General features: G+C 41.9%; 1 protein-coding gene across 1 annotated transcript in view; it reads right to left on the bottom strand.

Annotated features, from left to right (window-relative positions):
* Nucleotides 1–22,422, bottom strand: part of MRC2 (mannose receptor C-type 2) — a 126,415-nt gene that overhangs the window by 9,296 nt on the left and 94,697 nt on the right. The window contains exons 7-24 of the mRNA XM_069751344.1: nt 22,049–22,240; nt 20,599–20,753; nt 19,854–19,964; nt 16,505–16,620; nt 15,665–15,813; nt 15,047–15,261; nt 14,160–14,302; nt 13,113–13,215; nt 10,047–10,185; nt 8,332–8,364; nt 8,043–8,206; nt 6,584–6,651; nt 4,964–5,064; nt 3,210–3,355; nt 2,053–2,167; nt 1,810–1,967; nt 360–465; nt 44–282 (exon numbers count right to left, since the gene is read on the bottom strand). Coding sequence (XP_069607445.1) covers nt 44–282; nt 360–465; nt 1,810–1,967; nt 2,053–2,167; nt 3,210–3,355; nt 4,964–5,064; nt 6,584–6,651; nt 8,043–8,206; nt 8,332–8,364; nt 10,047–10,185; nt 13,113–13,215; nt 14,160–14,302; nt 15,047–15,261; nt 15,665–15,813; nt 16,505–16,620; nt 19,854–19,964; nt 20,599–20,753; nt 22,049–22,240 — 2,453 coding nt within the window. The remainder of the gene's footprint in view (nt 1–43; nt 283–359; nt 466–1,809; nt 1,968–2,052; nt 2,168–3,209; nt 3,356–4,963; nt 5,065–6,583; nt 6,652–8,042; nt 8,207–8,331; nt 8,365–10,046; nt 10,186–13,112; nt 13,216–14,159; nt 14,303–15,046; nt 15,262–15,664; nt 15,814–16,504; nt 16,621–19,853; nt 19,965–20,598; nt 20,754–22,048; nt 22,241–22,422) is intronic.

Here is a 22,422-nt window from a genome sequence, read left to right as displayed (position 1 = left end):
ATATATAAAAGTAGAAATAAACCTAAGAAACATTGTAATTTACATCTTCATTTGAAAGCCCGATCCACAGTGGAGTTTTCTGTCCGGTGGCAGCCAGAGTTAAATAAGCCTGCTGGAATGGATCAATGATGCTGGCCAAGGTTGCATTGCGAGTCTCACACAGGAGTCGAGCATCTGACCAAGTCATTGGTTTCTGCAGAATCAAGTAAGAGTTGTTCCTGTAGCGCAGAGTAGACCCTGGTGGAAATGGAAATGTCTCTGAAGAAGGACCCAGGGCAGCCACTACAAAAAGAGGGATAGGATTATTTACAGCATGAACCTCATGTTTAATTCATCAGTGAATAATCATTAGCTCAGACCTTTGTTTATCTGGCAGATATAGCCATACTTTTCCAGGCAGAGTTTGTCTTCCCATCGTCCAGTGAATTGAGGTGGAGAACCATGCCAGACCGCAGCACAGCTAATCTGCACAAAAATACATGAAAAAACACATTACAATGCCATCTAGTTCACATTTATTTTCTGCTCACATTTATTTTCTAACAGTTTCTTTTATCTGAATGGGGTTGTTAGATATTGATTGGAAATATTGTTGGCCAATCCTTAGAATATGTAATCGATATAAGATCAGTGTGGGGTCCAACATATAAGGCCCCCAGCAACCAGCCAACATCAGTGCCATGTGTGGAGCTAAAGCACTACAGCTCCTTACATAATGTAGGTCCATCATTGGGTATTTCACCAATAGAAGCTAAGCCACTACATTGGACAGAGCTGTGGTGTTTTGTCTCCCTGCAGATTGTTCTCTACACAGAGGCACTACCGGTCAATTCCCATGCAGAACACTACGGTACATTTCCATTCAAGTGTATGGGATGGAATTTCAGGTCCCTACACAGAGGGTGGAGAGGAGTGCGCTGTGTAAGAAACTTGAAAAAGCCATCCACTGGATTGGAGGAGGTCCAAGCAGTTAGACCCCCACCAATTCGGAAGTGATGGCTTTTGCTTGCTTTATGCTATTAGTTTTGATAGTGGAAGACCTGAGTTTCAAGAGGACTTTGAATGGACTTCAGCAATGTTCAGTGGCAGAAGAGGGCAACTGTGTAAGAGTAGTATATGGGCCACCGGTTTTTGAATGTGGAAAAGCTGCTTGATGTTTTGGAAGTTGAATTGTCCCTCTTACCTTCTGGGCCCAAAGTTGCACCCATGGTATCTCTGCCTTTGGTTTACAACTTGCCATTAAACATATCCTTCTATTAGAAGCTTAGCGTACTTCTATTATCTCTAGAGACCTATGAAAATAAGATAGCTACAAAAATTGAAAGGAACGGATGGCACTCACCGGTTAAAAAACTTCTTTATTCCAATACTTTAAAACATCGGCGTCTGGAGCAGGAGTGGAATGGACGACAGCCATTTCGTGCTGCAGTGGCGCTTCTATTGGTCACACAGGTGAGTGAGCCTGACATCATCTCTTGAGGCCGGCGTCACACTAGCGAGTTTTACGGACGTATGAGAGGTGCAGAAAATACGGATTGCATACGGTACAATGATTCTCTATGGCCCAGCTCCTATCTCCTGCTCCCATCGCTGATGTTTTAAAGTATTGGAATAAAGAAGTTTTTTAACCGGTGAGTGCCGTCCGTTCCTTTCACTTTTTGTATCCATTGCCGGCACCCCGGCTCACGGAGCACTTGCTGCTGTATACATGCTTGAAGCATCAGTTCATGCAATTACCTGTGCACTGAGTGGGCTTCCCCGCTGTGCGGATTAACACTTTGTTGGAGCTAAAAATAGGATAGCGCTCACCATTTTGCCATTGGATGCACTCTGTCTGGATGGAGCACGAGGGGCCCAATTCACATAGGAGAGCGGCTGGCCTTCCTCCCATTGAAACCGCTGTCGACCATTATGAAGACCAATCCAAAGGTCAGTGGTAATATTTGGAAGAATAGACGTAATGAAAGCTGAAAAGAAACAAGAACAGTTTAGAGGTCCTGATCATCGAAGGACAAATCGATATTCTCATGTGATGAGCAAAGAACTGTTTACCTTGTTCCAAGTAGTTATCAATTGTGGCAATTTCTGCTGAAAGGATTTTGCAGGAATCTCGAGCCTGTTGCCATGTCTTAATATCGACCTTATTGTCCGCTCTCACTCCAAAGCACTGTGATGAATATGATCAATGACAAAGCCTTTATATGAGGCAAATTTACAAAAATAACGCATAGAACTCCGTTCATTATTGCATTTGCACATTTTTATGTCTGATTTTTAGTGTTTTTTTGTTGTTGTTTTTCATTTGCCTTTCAATTTGTGCCTTTCTGAATATGCAAATTGCCTCTTCTGAGAAAAAGAGGACTTAAACTCTATAGCGCCACCTGTTGGAAGTAGCGATCCTACAAGTCACAATTAACCCTTTAACGAGTCGTGCAATATGACTTAGGATAAAAGCCAAATTAGTATCTCAATTCGCAGACACAGTGTTTCAGGCTGTTGGCCCTCGCCAGTGCGAAGCATGAGAACTAATTTGGCTAGGTGAGAGGCTTTGGACTGGGGTCTAAGGGGTATCGTTTCTCCTTATGGAGAGTGACATACCATCTCTGGCTTGTCAAGGTAAGGAGGCTTATTCGCCGTGCAATGCTTCTCTGGGAAATATAATATGCAAATTGCCTCTTCTGAGAAAAAGAGGACTTAACTCTATAGCGCCACCTGTTGGAAGTAGCGATCCTACAAGTCACAATCAACCCTTTAACGAGTCGTGCAATATGACTTAGGATAAAAGCCTTTCTAAAGTCTTTTTTATATGCGATTTCCTGTTTTTCCATGGGGTTATTTAATGTACTGGAATATTTGAGCAAATTTTGCAACATTTTAACAAAACTTGCAACGTTTTGTGCTAAAAAGTTTGCAAAAACTATTAAAGATAATCTAGAGAGTTTTTAATTTTGCTCAAAATTCATGAACTGCAAAAAAAAATTTGACAATCGAAGTGTAAACGAATACCAGATGTAAGAAAAAAAGAAAAGTAACTTAAAAAAAGCTAATTATGAATTGGGCCCATAGTTTAAAGGAAAAAAAAGCTAAAATAGACTTGATGACAAACATCTGCCAGTATACCTTTCCTGTTTAGCCCTCTTTCTGGATGACAACCACTAAACTGCGAGAGTCCAGTACAGAGAAGTGGTTTTGTGTTTTATGTAACTCACCTTGTTCAAGAATGGCAGCCAGCCCCTCGGGCACCCTCCAGCATTGGGTGATGGTAGAGGAGGTGAGGTGGGTGTTGGCGTTGTGGATCCGTTGCTCCTTTTACAGATATAGGGCAGAGCAGTGATGCATTTCTGATCACCCCACTCTGTTTTAGGAACATAATGTCAGTAATATGTTGGAGTTTTTCCTTTTGTACAATATACTCAGAATATTCCACAAGTTATCAGATGCTAACACAACCATAAAATATCAAAACATTTAGACATTATGAATTTTTTTAATTCTATAGTGCATAAAATTGTACATTCTTGCTATCCATCATGCAATGGCAATCTATAAAAGGAACCTGTCATAATGTGTTTTTATTATTATTATTATTATTATTATTATTATTATGGTAGTAGTTGTATGACTGTAGGAGCTTGTACTGTAATAATAATGATGATTCCTTTTTTTGTAGAGATCTGATGTGCCAATAATGAGAAATTGTCACAAGGGTGTCACCTGGGAGACCTGGAGTTAGAAGGTCACAACGGGTAATGAATCGCAGGTCCCCTTTAGCGATGGTGTTATTTGTGTCCTTTTTTAAATGGATTTACTTTCCATCAGTGCTGAAAGGGATAAGGACTCTTTCCATGTTAGCTGGGAACATACAGCCTTGTTGCTCTCAGCTGCAGCTTTCAGTTCCTCTCCCTACATATACTAGCTCTGGGCAGTTCTTCCTTGCTGGTGAAAGAATCTTCTTCCTGGAAGTGTTGAGCTGTGTACTGTTGGAGTAGGGAGTAGTTGCCGGAGTGTTTTGTGTAAGCAGCTTTGTGAGTGTTGTTTATCTCCTCACCCTTATTCCTATTTAGTGATTTATTCCTCAATTTCCCTATCCTCCTCTCTATTTTTGGTGAGTGTTTTGTATGATAGTCATTTTCAGTTACCCCTGTCTTTGTTTCTCGTTTCCCTTACATTTCAGTCCCATGCCTCATGGGGTGTGGGAGGGAACAGATTAGGGTTTAACAGGAGCATAGTAAGGTTGGAGACTCAGGCCTCTCTTCTTCAGGAGTGCCCCTGGGACAGGGATAGTTAGGATCCCATTTCCAGGTACAGTTTTAGGCCCCTCTCCGTTACTTCCGACCAACACATCATGACAGAAATCTAGTGTAAATGCCATAAGGAGATCAGGCTGGAAGTGTCATGTGGGTGCATCAAAGAACTTTAAAGAAGCCGTCAGTCCATCAACATGCCCCCAGTACACTTTCAGACTGATTTTCATATGGCTTCTAAGCAAGATTTCTCATGGCTGGCACAAAATATCATATTTTATTGAGGGACAAGTGCCAATAGGGACTGAACAAAAGTGTCTTGTAAAAAAAAAAAAAAGTTTTTTAAAAAATATACCGTATATTAAAAAACAAAAAATGTGAATCACTCCCAGTTTCACAGCACATTTGGTTCTACTACATCCATAAACATTATATCCTATGAACATATAAAATATAACCCCTTCGCTTAATGCTGTTAAGAAAAAAAATTGCCATTTTTTGAGGTCGTATACCACAATAAAAAATGCAATATGTAGTGATCAAAAAGTCATATCTACTAAAAAACTACGCACAAAGCAAAGCGTTTCAGTAAAAAAAAATGCCCTGAAGGTGTCCACACCCTTTAACTATATCAAAATATATGGTAATTCTTTTTTCAAATATGAATTAACAAGATGTGTATTATAATATGAAACATTTGTATTGTGCCATGTACTTACCACGGTTCACCATTGTGTATACACATTTCTTCTCTCTTGTAATGGGACCTGGACGTCCTTGAGCCCAGTTTACAAAATTGAGAACAGACATGTCGGACCATCTGGAAGGAATATAGACAAGATTATATTAATTTCTCTAATGCCTTGTATACCTGCAGTTTATGATCTGAATACGTGGCATGGTGCGGTGGGAGATGGATACCAGGGACCCCAAAGTCTATGAGGGTGCAAAATGTTGTCACCATCTCTCCCACATACTGACCCCAATGACAAATGATGAGGGCAACTTCTTGGAGCAGTGCAGATACTGCTTGCCGGCAGTAACCGCACTAACTGCTATGGTTAGTTTGTCATCGGCTGCAACGTTCTTCATAGGCCGCGACCTACATGACCTAGCTCAATACAGTAAGCTTTATCATTTCGGTCACTGCCTATGCAGATACGTTGCATACGTTGTTATATTTTTTTTTTGCTTATTTTTTTTTTTACTAAATTTTTTGTCTTTTTTTGTATATAACAATTTTATTAGCCTATCCCTATACCTAACCCTAGCTCTACTCCTATCACTAGCCATAGCCTATCCCTAACCTTAAAAGGGTTGTGCCACGAACAAAAGTATATTTTAATCAACAGATCTTGGAATAAAAGTAAACTCCACAATGTTTTTTTTTTTTTTTAATATTCCTGTACTCAGATAATCTTATCTATATATGTGCCCCTGCTGTGTACTGTAAGATGGCTGTGTCTGAGGCTATGTGCACACGTACAGGTTTTTTCACGTTTTTTCGCGCTAAAAACACTATAAAAACTCATTAAAAACGCATACATTATGCATTCTATCATTTAGAATGCATTCTGCATGTTTTGTGCACATGGATGCGTTTTTTTCCGCGAAAAAAAACGCATCGCGGTAAAAAAATGAGCATGTTCATTATTTTTGCGGATTTTCTGCGTTTTTCCCGCAATTTTGTGCATTTGGGAAAAACGCACAAAAACGCACCAAAAACGCGTCAAAAACGCGGTAAAAACGCATGCGGATTTCTGGCAGAAATGTCCGGTTTTTGTCAGGAAAATTTCTGCAAGAAATCCTGACGTGTGCACATACCCTGACTGTACAGGGACATAGTCTGATCATACCGCAGCTCCTGGGCAGGGGAAGGACAGAAAAGAGAGTATACAGACAGGACAGCAGGGGATCACAGCTGATTCTTTCTTTGATGTAAAATATTGTTTAAAAACAGGCAGGGAAAGGTTTTATCTCACAAAACGAAACAGCTGTGATCCCATGCTGTCCTGTCTGTATACTCTTTTTTTTTCTTCTTCCCCTTCCCAGGAGATGTGGTATGATCAGACCATGTTCCTGTAGGGCCAGACACAGATATTACACAGTACACAGCAGGGACACATTTATAAGATTATCTCAGCATAGGAACATTATTTTTAAACATCCAATCGTGGAACCTATTTTTATTTCAATCTATTGATTAAAATATACTTTTGTTCATAGGACAACCCCTTTAAGCCTTACTCTAAAGATTGGAAAGTCAGAAACTATGCTTTTACATATTCAGGATCTCTAAACCTATAACTATTTTCGCACTGAGACAAAAAATTATTTACCTGAATCTTAGATCATTTTCATAAGTGTGAAGTCCAATCCACCAGTGCTGCTCTTGTCCACGAGAGAACTTGAAAAGAAAAAGGGAGTCAATGAGAATGATACTAAAATATAACGTTAGAGCTACATGGCCTTCTCAGTAACTCTCAGAAACGCTGCACAACATAACATCTGACAACTTGTCTATGACTTGCTGTCAAGTTACACCATAGGAAATCATTTGATGTGATATCCGACAAACAAACATCACTGTGTAGCTCTAGCCTAAATGATAAAGCACCATTCCAGCATTTTCCTTATTTCACAGCTGGCGTGGCATCAGTAACATATGTTCTTTAGTAAAACGCCAGCTGAGGTCTTCTGCTCTTCTTGGCGCCGCTCTGGTCCCATTCCGCCATCTTGTGACTGCAGCTTCTGACTAGCCAGAAGAAAGAGATAAAGGTCACAAACTCACAGTGTAAGTCTATGAAGGCCTCATTCTGGCCCTCATAGAATTTTATTGAGTTGTGCCCTCCGGCTCGCCCAGAAAATACTGGAGTGATCCAGCAGGTCACAACCTGCAGAAAACCGACCAGAGAGGAGTCAATAAAAAATAAGACAGCGACTGGTAAGTATAAAACTAGGGACAGGGAACTCACCACTGACACCACTCCAGCGCTAAAATAAAAGGTGTGCTGGAGTGGTGCTTTAAAGAAATAAGATACAGTCAAATCATTAAAAAACTATAGGACATAAGTCATGTCCTGAAAAATCTAATAGAAATCTAATTACCTATAGTATGCAGTAAGCTCCCTCTTCTGCTGGTTAGAACAAACCAACATTTTATGCTTTAAAGTAGAGATGAGTGAATCTATTCGCAGGACCCTGGTGCAGTGGCCATGATAATGACGCCACGCAAGGTCTACAAATCAGAAGAGGCGCTGGAGATTCTGACTGATAGCTCACATCCATTGGCCACAAAATACTAATGTATCTAGTTATCCCCTATCTATACGCATGGAGCAGTGGTGGACCCTGTGCATCTCCTCTCCATTCAAAATGGGGCTCTTACTATTTTAGGAAAAACCCTTTAATTCAATGTCTATGCAATGGATTATGTGCTAAGTATCAGCAAAAAATCTCCAACCCCTATAAAATTAAATGAAAATGTGATCAGAACAGAATGTTGGAGATAAAAGCCTTTTCGTCCACCACTCTGCCTCTCCTCGCATGCGTCTGTATCCTGCACGTCTTTTTTTATGCCCAGATTCCAAGTTATGGAATAAAGGACCATCATATTTTTCCAATTGGTGAGTGCCGCATATGTTCTTAAATGTACTAATGTTAAATAGAACGACTTTTCCTTTTACTAGCGCAATTTGGGTCTGCAGAAGGTTTGTGAACACAGACCGAAACTGGCTTAACAAGAGTTGTCAGATTGAAGTACAATTCATTTGAAATCAGAAATTTTGTATGATATACCTTTTGTAGATTTTGCCCTAGGAAATCCAGCTCCGCCTGACTGTGAACAGACACCAACTCAGCCCTAAACCACGTGCAAATTCGCTGAGCCTGCAGCCATGTGGAGCGATGTTCAAAAAATTTGTACTCTGAGTTCTCAAATTTGACCCACTCTGTGTTTCCAGCTGGGAAAACATTGATACAGAATATTAGAAAGTCTATTATACAATCATCTATGGAAGAAAGGCAAAACCATGCACTACATAGGAGAATGCATGGTGTAAAGAATAATAAAGGAAGGAACGCTCACCCTTTGGAACGTCTGGCTCTTTAATGCTTGTTCCTAGAGAAAGAACAAGACAGCAAAATATGGATGCATTCAATCCAAGGACAAGTACAAAAGGAATAACAACAACTAGCCATCTTGTGATTGGAAACCATACAGTATGCATGTAAGCCAAAAGTTTCCAAACTGTAACCCTCCAGAGGTTGCAAAACTACAATTCTTAGAATATGGCAGAGTTGTAACTTTGCAACAATCGCAGGGCCACAGTTAGGAAGCTGCTGGTATATGCCATGGTGCAGTTTATTATCTGCACTGCTTGTCTGCATTGGTTTAAGGGTTACTTCCAAAATTCTTAGTTATTCCCTCTCCTCAGGATAGGGCACAGAGTGCAGATCACTGAGGGAACCCATCAATCCCAAGAAAGGGGCTATGGAACCCAAGAATGGGGCTCTGCCGCTCCATCTTGAACGGACCAGAGATGATGCTCATGCTCAAACTCTACTCCAGTTACATCTATGAGACTATCAATGAAAGCAGAGTACAGCCCTCCACTATTTCTGGAAGTGGAGGTCAAGATTACTCACCCCCAATATTTTCAAGATGGGGCTCAGCAGTGCCCTGGTCTTAGGGAACCAGAGACCTGACCTTAGCGTTTCAGACCCACAATCTTAGGAGTGATGTCGATCCTAGAGGTTGGACCCTCAGCAATCAGCAACTTATCCCATATATTATGCGCTATCCCATATCTTAACCTTTAAGAAGGGTTGTAAATGATTAGAAAGATATGAATGCTTTCTTCTAGGTACAGCTCCACACATATCTTGTCCATAATTGTGAACAGTCCAGAATAGGACTTGTCTATCCCAATTTTCAGATCCAATCTCCACAAATTCAGAGCTGTCCTGGGCCACAAAAGAGTGGAGCTTATGTAAACCAGTGTTTCCCAAACTCCAGTCCACACAACCACCCAACAGATGATGTTTTCAGGATTTACTTAGTATTAGATGCATTATTAAAGCATCAGATATTTTCACAGGTTGTCTCACAATTGCAATTGAAATCCTAAAAACATGATCTGTTGGGGGCTGTGAGGACTGGAGTTTGGGAAACACTGATGGTAAACCATGTAAAAAAACACTAATACTCCCCTCCAGTGCCAGCACCATTCCACCAATGTCAACGCCGTTCCACCAGTGACAACACTGGCTTCCTGGAGCTCATGTGACACTGTTATGTCACGCAATCCCTGCAGCCAATCAGCGCTGGCTTCACTCTCCCCTCCTTCAGACAAATCAAAACATCCGGGGAAGTGAGAGCTGTGGCTGCCCTCTCATTTCCTCCAGATGCCAATTACATCCATAGGAGAGGAGAGGGAAGCCAGCGCTGATTGGGCCACATGACATAACAATGTCATGTGAGACCTGGGAGAGAAAGAGCAGACATCGCTGGAATGGCTCCGGCACCTGAAGTAAGTATAAGTGTTGTTATTTTACTAGGGAAAACATAGGGATTGAGAAGGGGTTGCCTGAGTAGTGGACAACCCCTTTAAACATCTATATTATGCCAACCGCAATGTTGGTAAGTATTAATGTTAACTACTGCAGCTTTTATCCATTGAAGTGAATAAGTACGGTAAATTAGGCTGCAAAACCTGACACAACCTGTGGACAAATCAATGAATGCATAATTTTATAATAAGAATTAAAATATATCTAAATAATTAATTCATAGGACTGTACCTTTGGGAAGTTTACAAATCCAATCTGTTGGTGACTCACATTCGAGGGCCACCCACTGCAGGGATGAAAGGTTTAACACTGCGCATCTCCGGATGTCATCATTGTCCTGATTGCTGCGGTCGAAATTGTGGTACGCATACTAAAAAGAGAAGTAAACTAGATGACAAGATTTGTTGTAAAGTTCTCCATCTTCTGAGGAAACAATTTTTTGGACTACATCAATATTCATGAGAATGGATCACAGTACATTATTCACATGTAGGCAAATTCAAGGATGCTGATGCATTTTTTCTCTCTAGCCTCAGCTAACTGATACATTGTAGCCATGCACATCTATCTGTCTCTATGGTAACAGACTACAAACCAACTCTGTGTAGTCTGATTTTAAAGTTACTGTTACCATCTGTCTAATATATCTTAAATGTATGTTTTCAATACTTCGGCAAGTCAAAAGGGATGTATAGAAGGGAGTGTGCCTGTGAATGTAGTCAGGGATGCTTAACGCTGCATAGAAGCTGTACATACAATATGAAAATGTTATTGAACATACAAAATAGTAGTAAAATATTAACAAATACAAGTTGGCTCATTTTATTTATTTTTCAACGATAACAAAAATAGACAGTGTCATAAAGGTGTTATCCTTGTTTGTATAATTAAAGCTTAGTTAACCTTATTAAAGACCAAGAACTGTAAATTTATGACGCTAGGTCCTTGGCTTTAACGCCTCTCCATTGTAAATTTAGTGTGCAGAGTTAAAGATCCTGCAATCTCGAAGGAGCAGGTCCAGTTCCAAGCTGTTAGACACGTTCACTAAATGCTAGGAAGAAGATAGAATGAGTTTATCATTGCTTTCATCTACTTTTTTTGCCGGCTACATGGTGCTCAGTGAGCATTATGCAGCGAAGAAAAGCATCTGCTAATGGTTCTGTAGGACCTAACGATCACATGATTGCCGGGTCTCTGCTCAGCAACCGAAATTAAGTCTGTCAGTGACTTCTATAACTGCCGTGGACTGTTGTCCCCTGTAACTGGGGTTCCTATGGAAGCTCCAGTTACAGTGAAAAAAGGAGCAATTAAAAAAGGTGATCCCTAGAGATCTTTTATAATCACTTGAGGAAAAATTATGTTAAAATGTACACTCCCTGACAGAAGTTATGTTGCTTATCCATGTTACGTAAATAAAAGCTTATAACCTGACGTTAAATTTATCTATTGGTTGCATAAATTATTCTTTTGAAAGCTGAAAACCTCCGAAATGTGGTTTAGGTTACGAAAATAAATTGGCATCAATGCAGAAATATTGATCATTTAATGGACACAGAATGGTCAGATTTTGGCAAGACAAAAGTTGTGTCGCCTGGTCATATAATGCACCCAATCCTAGTTTATATCCTCACCTGTGCTCAGTAAATGATCGGTTAAATAGTATGTGTGTGTATAAAAAGAAACCCAGCACCCCAGACCTTCACTTGAACTGCAACTTGAGCTCTGACAACATGCCAAAAATCCACCCTGCGACCAAAGCCTGGATTATCAAGAGGCTGAAGACCAGATCCACTGCAGAGGTGGCAGGCACCTTATATGTGTCTCAGCGTCAAGTACAAAGAATTAAAAAAAGATTTGAAGAGCCTGGAGATGTGTTTGATAAGCCCAGGTCCGGCAGACCCCGCAAGACAACTGCTCAGGAGGAACGTTTGTTGGTTAGAAAATCCAAAGCAAGCCCCTCTTCCACTGCAGCAGAGCTCCAACAGGCCTGGTCACCTCAAGTCCCTGTGTCAACTAGAACAGTTTGTAGGATTCTGTCTCGAAACGGCTTCCATGGTCGAATCAGTGCCCAAAAGCCAGCACTAAACAAAAGGCAAATAAAAAACCGTGTGACATTTGCAAAGTCCCACAGCCTGCTTAACAGAAAGACGCTGGAAAAGTGGCAGAAGGTGGATTTCTCTGATGAATCTTCAGAAGAATTACACCACAACCCCGGCAAATACTGCAGGAGACCTACTGGAGCCCGAATAGATCCAAAAAACACACAGAAAACAGTTACATTTGGTGGTGGAAAGATCATGGTCTGAGGTTACATTCAGTATGGGGGTGTGTGAAACATTTGCAAGGTGGAAGGCAATATCAATAGCCTAAAATATCAAGAAGTATTAGCTACCTCTTATATTCCAAAACATAAAAGGGGTCAAATTCTGCAGCAGGATGGTGCTCCATCTCATATATCCATCTCTACAACAAAGTTCCTCCAGGCAAAAAGATCAAGGTGCTCAAGGACTGGCCAGCCCAGTCACCAGACATGAACATCACTGAGCATGTTTGGGGTAGGATGAAAGAGGAAGCTTAGAAGACAAAACCATAGAATCTAGATGAACTCTGGGAGGCATGTAAGACTGCATTCTTTGCTATTCCTGATGACTTCATTAATAAATTGTATGAATCATTGTTGAACCGCATGGATGCAGTCCTTCAAGCTCATGGAAGTCACACAAAATATCAAATATGTCTCTAATAGCACCACAACTTCATTCACCAATGTTATGCAACATATATTTGTATTTTAAGTTAATTATTTGATAGAATATCACATTACTTTCTGTGGGCGTCAAAACTTTTGTCTAGCCAAAATCTGACCATTCTGTGTCCATTAACTGATCAATATTTCTGCATTGATGATAATTTATTTTCTTAACCTAACCCACATTTCGGAGGGTTTCAGCTTTCAAAAGAATAATTTATACAACCAATGGATGAATTTAATGCCAGAATATAAGCTTTTATTTACATAACATAGATAAGGGACATAACTTCTGTCAGGGAGTGTATATATTACACAGTAATTTATATGTAAGTCAAAACAGTGTTAAAAAATAAGAGAAAACCTATTGCAACCACGTCAATGAAAAAATAAGAAAGTTATGGTTACTGGAATTGGAAGATGCAAAAATGGAAAAAAAAAATAATTAAGGCCCATTCAGGTGTGGTCACATTATCTGCAGAAAACTTTTTTTTTTTTTTCAAAATAATAGTTACATTTTCTTATTGGACTGAATATTTTTCACTTACCCCTAGTCCATCACTCCAAACCCAACTGTGGTCACCACTGGGATCTCCTCGGTAAAGGCCAATCCAAAATAAGTGTTGTTCGTGGGCTTCAGGATCTGATTCACTGCAAATATTCAAAAATCTTCTTTAGAATGATTGAATTGATACCGACTGAGATAATAATAATAATCTTTATTTTTATATAGCGCTAACATATTCTGCAGCGCTTTACATTTTGCACACATTATCATTGCTGTCCCCGATGGGGCTCACAATCTAAATTCCCTATCAGTATGTCTTTGGAATGTGGGAGGAAACCGCAGATGTTGTCCTTGGTGGGGTTTGAACCCAGGACTCCAGCGCTGCAAGGCTGCTGTGCTAACCACTGCGCCACCGTGCCGCCCTAATTTTAATTGCTAGAATTAGTTATGTGCAGCTACACATCTAACATGCAGTATTGGGCTCTGTTCACAGTATTGTCATGGGTTGAAATTTCATACAAGACATAAAAATACGATGATTCGGAAATGATCCATTTTTTAATGGGTCCAAACCGATCACATTGACTTATAATGAGTCTGTCATGTTTCTGCCTTACATAGCAGCCCTGCAACATCATTTATTATGTTATGGCCATAAAAGCAATGAAAACCTTGCAGAAAATGAACGTGTGAACAGAGAAGGACAAGTGGACCATTCCAATGATTGGTAAATTATGTCATCCATGATCACACACATTGTGGCCATTTTTTGTTGCATTAAGCCTGCTCTGTCTAAAAAGAAAAAAAGGAGGATCTTGAGTAGAGGATTGCCATTATGATATCCATGTGTGATAACATGGGTTGAGTATTTGGGAGACCCCAAAAGTCCTGAAAGGTTATTTCTACAAGCCAGAAGCTAAAAAAAGAAATCAAAACGTCAGATTGCTGTTTTTTTTTACTCTTATTATTTATAGGTTCAATAGCGATATGGAAATTGCCCATACATTTTAAAGAGGCGTACGAATAGAGTCTAAGACAAGGCGGAAAATGGAGTTTCTGGCCAGTCAGAGATACAGATACTACTTACCCGAAGATTTTGCTTAGTATTTGAGCGACATGCTGCTCCTCAGCAACACTGGAGATACTAAGTAACTGAGCCCCGATTTCTCGACAGGATTGTTGAGCTGAGCCCCAAGTCTTTTTATCCTGGGAATTCTCTGAATGAAAAACCTAGTTGAGAAATAAGAAGCCTGTCATTAGTAACAACTACAAGTAACTTATGATTGAGTGATAGCGAAGGGGTACCTATAGAGACAGCAAATCAGAACTTAGTATCCATAGGTTCCTCTGACTATGGGAGCAATTACAATTGCATGTCTCACGATCCAAGCATGAACCATCATGCATGGACTTCTGTGGGTCTTCTGACCATACCTGGAAATGTCTCATACTTTATATGTCTATTTGGCTGCCACGTTTTGGGTCGGGGCCAGTGGGGTAACTTAAAGCTTGTGGGTCCCAATGCAAAATTGACTACAGGGACCCTAAATATTATGGATTTGTAAGAGTATTTGTGTTCCCATATGGACAGTTCTCAGTTTGGGCAGCTTAGGCTCCAGGGCACAAGTGCAACTGCTACACCTACTATAGTGACGCCCATGGTCAGGACACTTGCAGCCAATCTGTGCTTCATGGCCTATGTTTGGACCATGACACATGGATGTGTGAATATAGCTTTATAGAAAGACATCAGAATTATAAGTGACACAGAGTAGGTGGAGGCCTAAATACGTCTCTGCCTGTCATCTGATAGGATTTCCTTATGATTCATCTGTGGAACATTATGTAGCAGGGCCTAGTAAGATTGACAGAACAGGACCCCCGTAGGATCCTGTGTCTGGCGTGTGACTCAAAACTTCATCAAGGCAAATTAAGTCATTGCAGTGTTTTGTGAGAACCTCATCTCAGGCTCACCTTGTAGCAGTGCCTTAGTGTGGGGGAAGAGCTCCAGTCATCAGGACAACTTCCATTAACACTGGGCGTTGGCCGAGCTGCGGGTAACAGAGGGACCATTGGAAGCAGAGTCTGCATACAGATGTACTTTGATCTGAACGAATCGCAGTCCTTTACCTCCCACAAACCGAGGGATCTTCCTGTAGCCAACACTGCACATCCCCCTTTATCGTAACCTGATGGAAGAAAACACTATGAAGAAAAGGTATGTGGTTGCAGTGAGCAGATTATTACTTGTTCAAAATCTTCCCAGTCATTAGAGATAAGCAATTAAATTAGCATGACCCTGGTCAGTATTCTACTGGACAGGACTCCTACAATCCGCATCTTACCTGATGGCATCCACGGATCTTCTTGTGATTAGCCGCCCTAATGTGTATGCGTCATGGCGCACTCATGATGTCACACCAGGCCAGCTAATCAAAAAAGGAGCTGTGGATCCCGTCAGGTAGGAGGTGATTCGTAGGTTTCTTGTGCCCAGGTCAGTATTCTGTGACCCCTGGACCAGAATCCTGAAACTTATTTCCTCCTCTCTACCATGTGAGAATGTATAGGATTCCTCATTATCTTTTTACTTACCAGGTTCACCTCTGTTCCAGTGAGTGTAAGTCACTTCTTCCCCATTATACCAGCGAAAAATCCCAGTACGATTTATATCCTGCAGAGCTGTCCAGTAATAGCTTCCTTCAGACTCGTAAAGAAGACTATTAACAAAGGCCTGGTCAAACCTATGTAAGAGGAAAGGAGGATTAGATAGACTGTAGACATAGATGTACAAAAACTCATGATGGTATATGCACGTAGGGAGAAGAGACAGTAGATTTTCCATCTTGATTTTCCAGGAAGATATTACTTTGAGGACAAGATTTCTTAAAATGTCAACTACGCATAGCAGGAAAAATCTTCTGCATAAATTGACCACTAGTGTTGATTTTCAATCTATATAATGTCAATTTTTCATGTGGATTTAAAAGGTTATTCTCATCACTTAACCTCTATGCGCTCCAGAACTGTGCACGTGGAAGTGGAGGTAGCTTTGCCTCTGCAGCATTGGAGTAGTTCAGTGCCACCAAAGACTATAGCAAAGAGCTTGCAAAAGCAGCACTCCTTGCCAAGGAAACCCTCCACCGCTGTTAGACTGCAGAGGTGGCCAGTAACCTAGGTGACGAGCAGTAAACTACAAAATTAAAAATCCTTCTGTTTTTGAGAATGCAGATGATTAATAAGAGACAAATTGCAAAGTTGATTGTTTTTTTACAGGCATTCTGCAATTTTAATGAAAACCCCTTTAACCCTTTGCAATGTAAAAGGTGACAGTTGTAGCATTGCCGCAATAACCTCTGCGAGGGAAACCAGAAGTGGATAAGTCCTGTGTGCACATAGCTTCAGTATCCTGCAACTTCATGACATAGGTCCTACCTGTTCTGGATAATGAGCAGTCTAGAAGCTCGGCCGGAACAAGATTTAATCGCCTCATTGTACGTCACTTGTTCATCGCTGAGCCAGTAACAAGATGGCATGTGCCAGCTCCAGCCCTAAAGAAGGAAGGAAGGACATGGTGTAAAGCACATAGATCACTATGCCAAATATATGGAAACACTCCTTTAATGACCAAATAAAAAAGAAAGATTACAAAAAAATAATGATTTTAGGCTAATGTGTAATGGGACCTCCTGACTGAGAAAGATCGGGCAGGTGGTTTTCAACATGTCCAATCTTTTTGTTCTACAGGAGCCAAGCCACCATAAGAGTTGCCAGAGTCGTCAGGTTTCCCATTCAGATCACATACACACTTTGTCGAGCAGTGTATGGGGAGAAGACGTATGGGGAAAGAGAGCTGTTGGCATACAAATATCTAACGTCTATGGCCAGACTAGAGTTCACTTACAGGAGCAGATAATCATTTAAACAATGAAGTCGTTGGAACTGAAGACAAGAAAACAATGAAAGACGAGTGTTTATACAGGACGAGAATCGAGAATTAAATGGTTTAAAAGGGGTCGGTACAGCGTAACATCGGGCATCGTGAGCTGCGTTCACTCAGACAAATATCATAATCCAGATTGTGTTTCTGTTGAACGTTCAATACCATAGGTGATACTAATAGTTTCGAATACATGAATTCATAAAATATTGTACAGACATTCCCGCTGATTCTGTGCAAAGAAAATGTAGTAGAATTAGCGATAAAATGTTCGATAATCAATTTCACAAGTTTATATGAACAGCAGCATCTGCAATAATACCAATGAAGAATATGAAAAGAATAAGTACTCGGTCCAGTGCTCCAATGGCTACTGTACCATTACCGCAGAACACGATCACCCAGTCACTGAAAGCCAGACCGATTTAGGTTTGGATTTCCACTTCCCTTTTTGCAAGTGTAATCGTTGAAAGAGAGAAGAATCTCCATTTCCATTACCCAATTTTCAAAAGTTCAAACAGAATTTTATCGCTCACCTAAGTGATGTAATACGCGATGAAAGAGCGTTTTTGGACACATTGTTCAGTCCCTCAACCCATTCACATTACACAATTATTGTGAAAGATGTTGTTAATAGTGATGAGCAAGGCATTTGGGATACCAATCCCCTGGCCTCGGCGAATTTTCCCCACGAGTTTGATTCGCAACGAATACATTGGTCACGAATTGAATGATTCTTATTATGTTCTCGGGTCTAGAGAGAAATACCATTATAAATGTGAGATGTTAAAAACAAACAAACAAAAAAAATACTCATCACTCACCTGTTCGGTCTTTTCACTATAGGCCAGGACTTCTGGCCTAGTCACTGTGCGCTGTAAGGTCATGGAGCACGTTGTGACGTCATGATGTCGAACCTTACGATGCGCAGTGCCCCTAAGGCCTGGTGTCAAACTTTATGATGCGCAGTGTCCCTGAGGCCTGGTGTCAAACTTTATGATGCGCAGTGCCCCTGAGGCCTGGTGTTGAACCTTAGGATGTGCAGTGACCCCTGAGGCCTGGTGTCGAACCTTAGGAAGTGCAGTGACCCCTGAGGTCTGGTGTCAAACCTCACCTTGCACTGTGCCCCTGAGGCTTGGTGTCGAACGTCACTATGCGCAGTGACCCCTGAGGCCTGGCGTCGAACGTCACCATGCGCAGTGATCCCTGAGGTCTGGTGTCAAACCTCACCTTGCACAGTGCCCCTGAGGCTTGGTGTCAAACGTCACCTTGCGCAGTGACCCCTGAGGCCTGGTGTCGAACGTCACCATGCGCAGTGACCCCTGAGGTCTGGTGTCAAACCTCACCTTGCACAGTGCCCCTGAGGCTTGGTGTCAAACCTCACCTTGCGCAGTGCCCCTGAGGCCTGGTGTCGAACATCACCATGCGCAGTGACCCCTGAGACCTGGTATCGAACGTCACCATGCGCAGTGACCCCTGAGGCCTGGTGTCGAATGTCACCATGCGCAGTGACCCCTGAGGCCTGGTGTCAAACCTCATCTTGCGCAGTGCCCCTGAGGCCTGGTGTCCAACGTCACCATGCGCAGTGACCCCTGAGGCCTGGTGTCGAACGTCACCATGCGCAGTGACCCCTGAGGTCTGGTGTCAAACCTCACCTTGCACAGTGCCCCTGAGGCTTGGTGTCAAACCTCACCTTGCGCAGTGCCCCTGAGGCCTGGTGTCGAACATCACCATGCGCAGTGACCCCTGAGACCTGGTATCGAACGTCACCATGCGCAGTGACCCCTGAGGCCTGGTGTCGAATGTCACCATGCGCAGTGACCCCTGAGGCCTGGTGTCAAACCTCATCTTGCGCAGTGCCCCTGAGGCCTGGTGTCCAACGTCACCATGCGCAGTGACCCCTGAGGCCTGGTGTCGAACGTCACCATGCGCAGTGACCCCTGAGGCCTGGTGTCAAACCTCATCTTGCGCAGTGCCCCTGAGGCCTGGTGTCCAGCGTCACCATGCACAGTGACCCCTGAGGCCTGGTGTCGAACCTTACGATGCACATTGACCCCTGAGGCCTGATGTCAAAACCTTACGATGCGCAGTGACCCCGGAAGCCTGGTCGCGGCCGGAATTCCTACAGTGAAGACGCTGGATATGTTCAATATGATAGCAGAAAAAAGAGGACTGGAAGGTGGCCAGTAAGCAGTTGGGTATCCAGAGAGGTGAGTGATGAGTTTACTATCTGTCGGCTCTATAGGATTCACCAAAATGCTGGAAGGGAATTTTTTTTGTGCAATCCTCACAAATTAAATTGAAAATTATTTGAATTCATGTGGAACTGTTGATTTCAGGAAAAAACTCAAACTCGGTCCTTCTCTCATCACTAGTCGTTAATGTCAGAATTCGAAGGTTTATAGGCCAGTGTATGGATATGGTGGGATTGTGATGAGAAGAAGCCAAGATGCAACAACTATTCCGCTCTGAAGTGGTGGGCTGCACACACCGAGGCCCCTGTCCTCAGAGAACCGGACCGAGGACTGTGAGCCGGATCTTATGTGCTCTGTAAGTGGATGTGAATAGTAGCAGGAGAGGAGGAATAACTGTGCGTTCTTGTCCGTGGTTTTAGACAGGGAAGGATGTTCACCAGCTTTGTGTGATTACAGCTGCATTAGTTTTCAAAAAGCTGGCAGAGAGAAAAATGGCTTATCCCTGGTCACTTGGGGATGTGTGATTCATCTGAAGCGAATCTTACTGTGAGCCTACAAGATTTATCGTAATCTGCCAGTGAACAATGCGTGCAATTTAGAGACTGGAACATCTCTTTCTAATAATAAATAGCAGCATTTCTGTTTGTACCTTTTGGCAGGGTTCATGGTGGTCCTCAGTGGTCCCCTCTATGGGTTGCCCAGGCTTCTTGCAGATAAATGGGCTGGTCTGATTACATGGGCTGTCATTCCATTTACCCTCCTGTTAGAAAAAATATTCAAGATCAACAGTCATACTATTTGAGAAGCAGTGAAATATTATATTGATTTTGGCCTCTATTCCAGCCCCCTGAGAATGACATAACTGTGAAGCGCCCCTAGTGGTCACCTAACAAGGAAATTGCCAAGTGGAAAGTTGTCTGCATGTACAGAGCAAAACTGCCGATAGGTTTTTTTTCAACCTTTTTTAACCAACCACAAGTATTTACTATAGTTGTAGAGAGAAAAAAATACTTCACACCTTCTTTTTTTCCCAAAACATAAATTATTACACACAACAGAATATCCTGCCAGGGAACCCACATTTCATTAAACTGCTGATATGGTAAACATGGAGGTTTCTTCTAAAAACACTGCCACACCTTGGTTGTATGTGGTATTGCAGGTCAGACTTTTCTTCGATAGAGCTAAGCTGCAATACCAGACATGACCAACGGATAAGTGTGGTGCTATTGCAGTGAAATAGCGGCTATGTTATTTTTTTAATAATGTACAACCCTTTTAGGCTCCGTTATTTCTTTAGATCATCCTTTCAAATCATTCAAATACAATGGCTTGGATTTTGCATTAATAAGAACTCTGGGAAATGACAATCACAAGGAAAGATATTTTCTCACCGGTCCCCAGATAGTGACACAGTCCTCCATGCTATCCCGGAAGTTGTTGGGCTCAAAGGGATGCCATGATGTAAAAGTGACGGCACTGCCATCTGACCACTCAAAATTCATCTGGTGCTTGATATCATTCAGCCCGATCCACAGCTCTTCTACATCTGAAGGAAAAAGTATGCTATAATCCTGGGGCAATTTCTGATTTGTGTCCCTTCTGGCTGTTAAAGGGGTTGTCTTGTCAGCCACCTAGATGGACTAAAGGGGTGTCTCCATCCGGAATCCTACTTTATGAGCCAGAGCTCTTGGGGACTGGAGTAATCCTTGGAGTACAACGATGGCTATTAAAGCCGGTGCAGACGACTGTATATTCTGTCAGAGAATCAAGCCGATTATGCAAATGTCAATCTGATCAGAGTGTAATCATAGTGTGAACCAATTCTCTCAGATGAGGAGAAGATGGAGAAAAAAAAATGTCTCCATCTTCAACATACTTTCAGTCTGTGGAAATTGGACTGCATTCAGATGTCATCCGAATGCAATCCGATCGTTTCCATGGACTCATTGACTTGCATGGTCAAGAGCCATCCGAACATTGGATCAAACTCGGCCATGCAACTATTTTTTGTCAGACTGGCTCGGTCCGAGGAAAAAAAATCGATTATGTGCACAGCCTGATAGAATATCATTGGTCAATGTCTGCATGAATCGTTAATCTGAATGACGGCTATGTAATGCTACATTTCCTTTGCACCTGCTGCTCCTACTAAGGCCGGAGTCACACTTGCGAGTGTGATGTGAGAAACTCGCATGAGCCTCTCGCATCAATACCAGCACTCGGAGTGTGCGGCTGCATAGAAATTCATGTAGCTGAATGCTCCGCTCCCGAGTTCTGGCGGCAGTGCCGGGTTTCTCACATTGCACAGGCAAGTGTGACCCCGGCCTAAAGTGCATAATCGGTTAACTCTTTCCCCTACTATTTAACATGGGTCATCGATGAACCTCAGTTAAAGGGGTTGTTCACCTTTTGGGGACAATTTTTTTTTAACACTTAAATGCATGTATTTGAGGCTAAAAAAATAATTTTGGGGTTTCATTAAAAATTGTGCAGCATCCTGCTTTAACAGTGTCATGTTTCCCTACATATTCAGTTTTAACATGGTCCGTGGTCATAAATGAGTTACCGACTTCCTGTAAGACCACCATTGCAGGCTGACTGACGGATTCTCAGTTAACTCTTTCTACAGCAGAAAAAACCCTGAACATTTTTCATTGAAACCCAATTGTAAAAAATATTTTTAGCCCCAAATTGCATGCATTTAAGAAAAAGAAAAACGTCCAAAGGGTAATTAACCCTTTTAAGACAACAAATTTAAACATTTTAAGACTGGAGAACGCCACTATGGAAGTTATCGCAGATTAGACATTGCCGCCAGGGTATATCTTTCAGATCTTTCACCTTGTTTTATCTGCTTGGTGACGAACTCCAGCTCCAGTAGGCTGTGGACGCTGACGAGGTTGCCCTCACTCCGCACACATGTCTTTTTTGCTTCCTGCCAGCTCTTTTTCTCATTAGTTAGCCGGTAGCAGTTTGTGCCATAACTCTGCCATCCAGGATCACACTTTACAACATCTGGCTCCACCACGGGCTCTGCAGCAAAAAGGAAGGCAGTTCATCAAAGCTGACAAGTATCAGTAATACAAGCTTAGAGCCAAGATAACTTTACTGGCCGAAAATAAAATGTTATTGCAGTCGTAATATAAAATAACTGAGAAATCTGATGTCACTTGTCTTCTGCACCAATATAGTGACTTCTCAATCAGCCTGCAAGA

The sequence above is a fragment of the Ranitomeya imitator genome, chromosome 2, assembly GCF_032444005.1.
Source record: "Ranitomeya imitator isolate aRanImi1 chromosome 2, aRanImi1.pri, whole genome shotgun sequence".
Lineage (NCBI taxonomy): Eukaryota > Metazoa > Chordata > Amphibia > Anura > Dendrobatidae > Ranitomeya > Ranitomeya imitator.
Note: the sequence above shows the minus strand (reverse complement) of the source record. Positions and strands in the feature narration are given on the sequence as shown.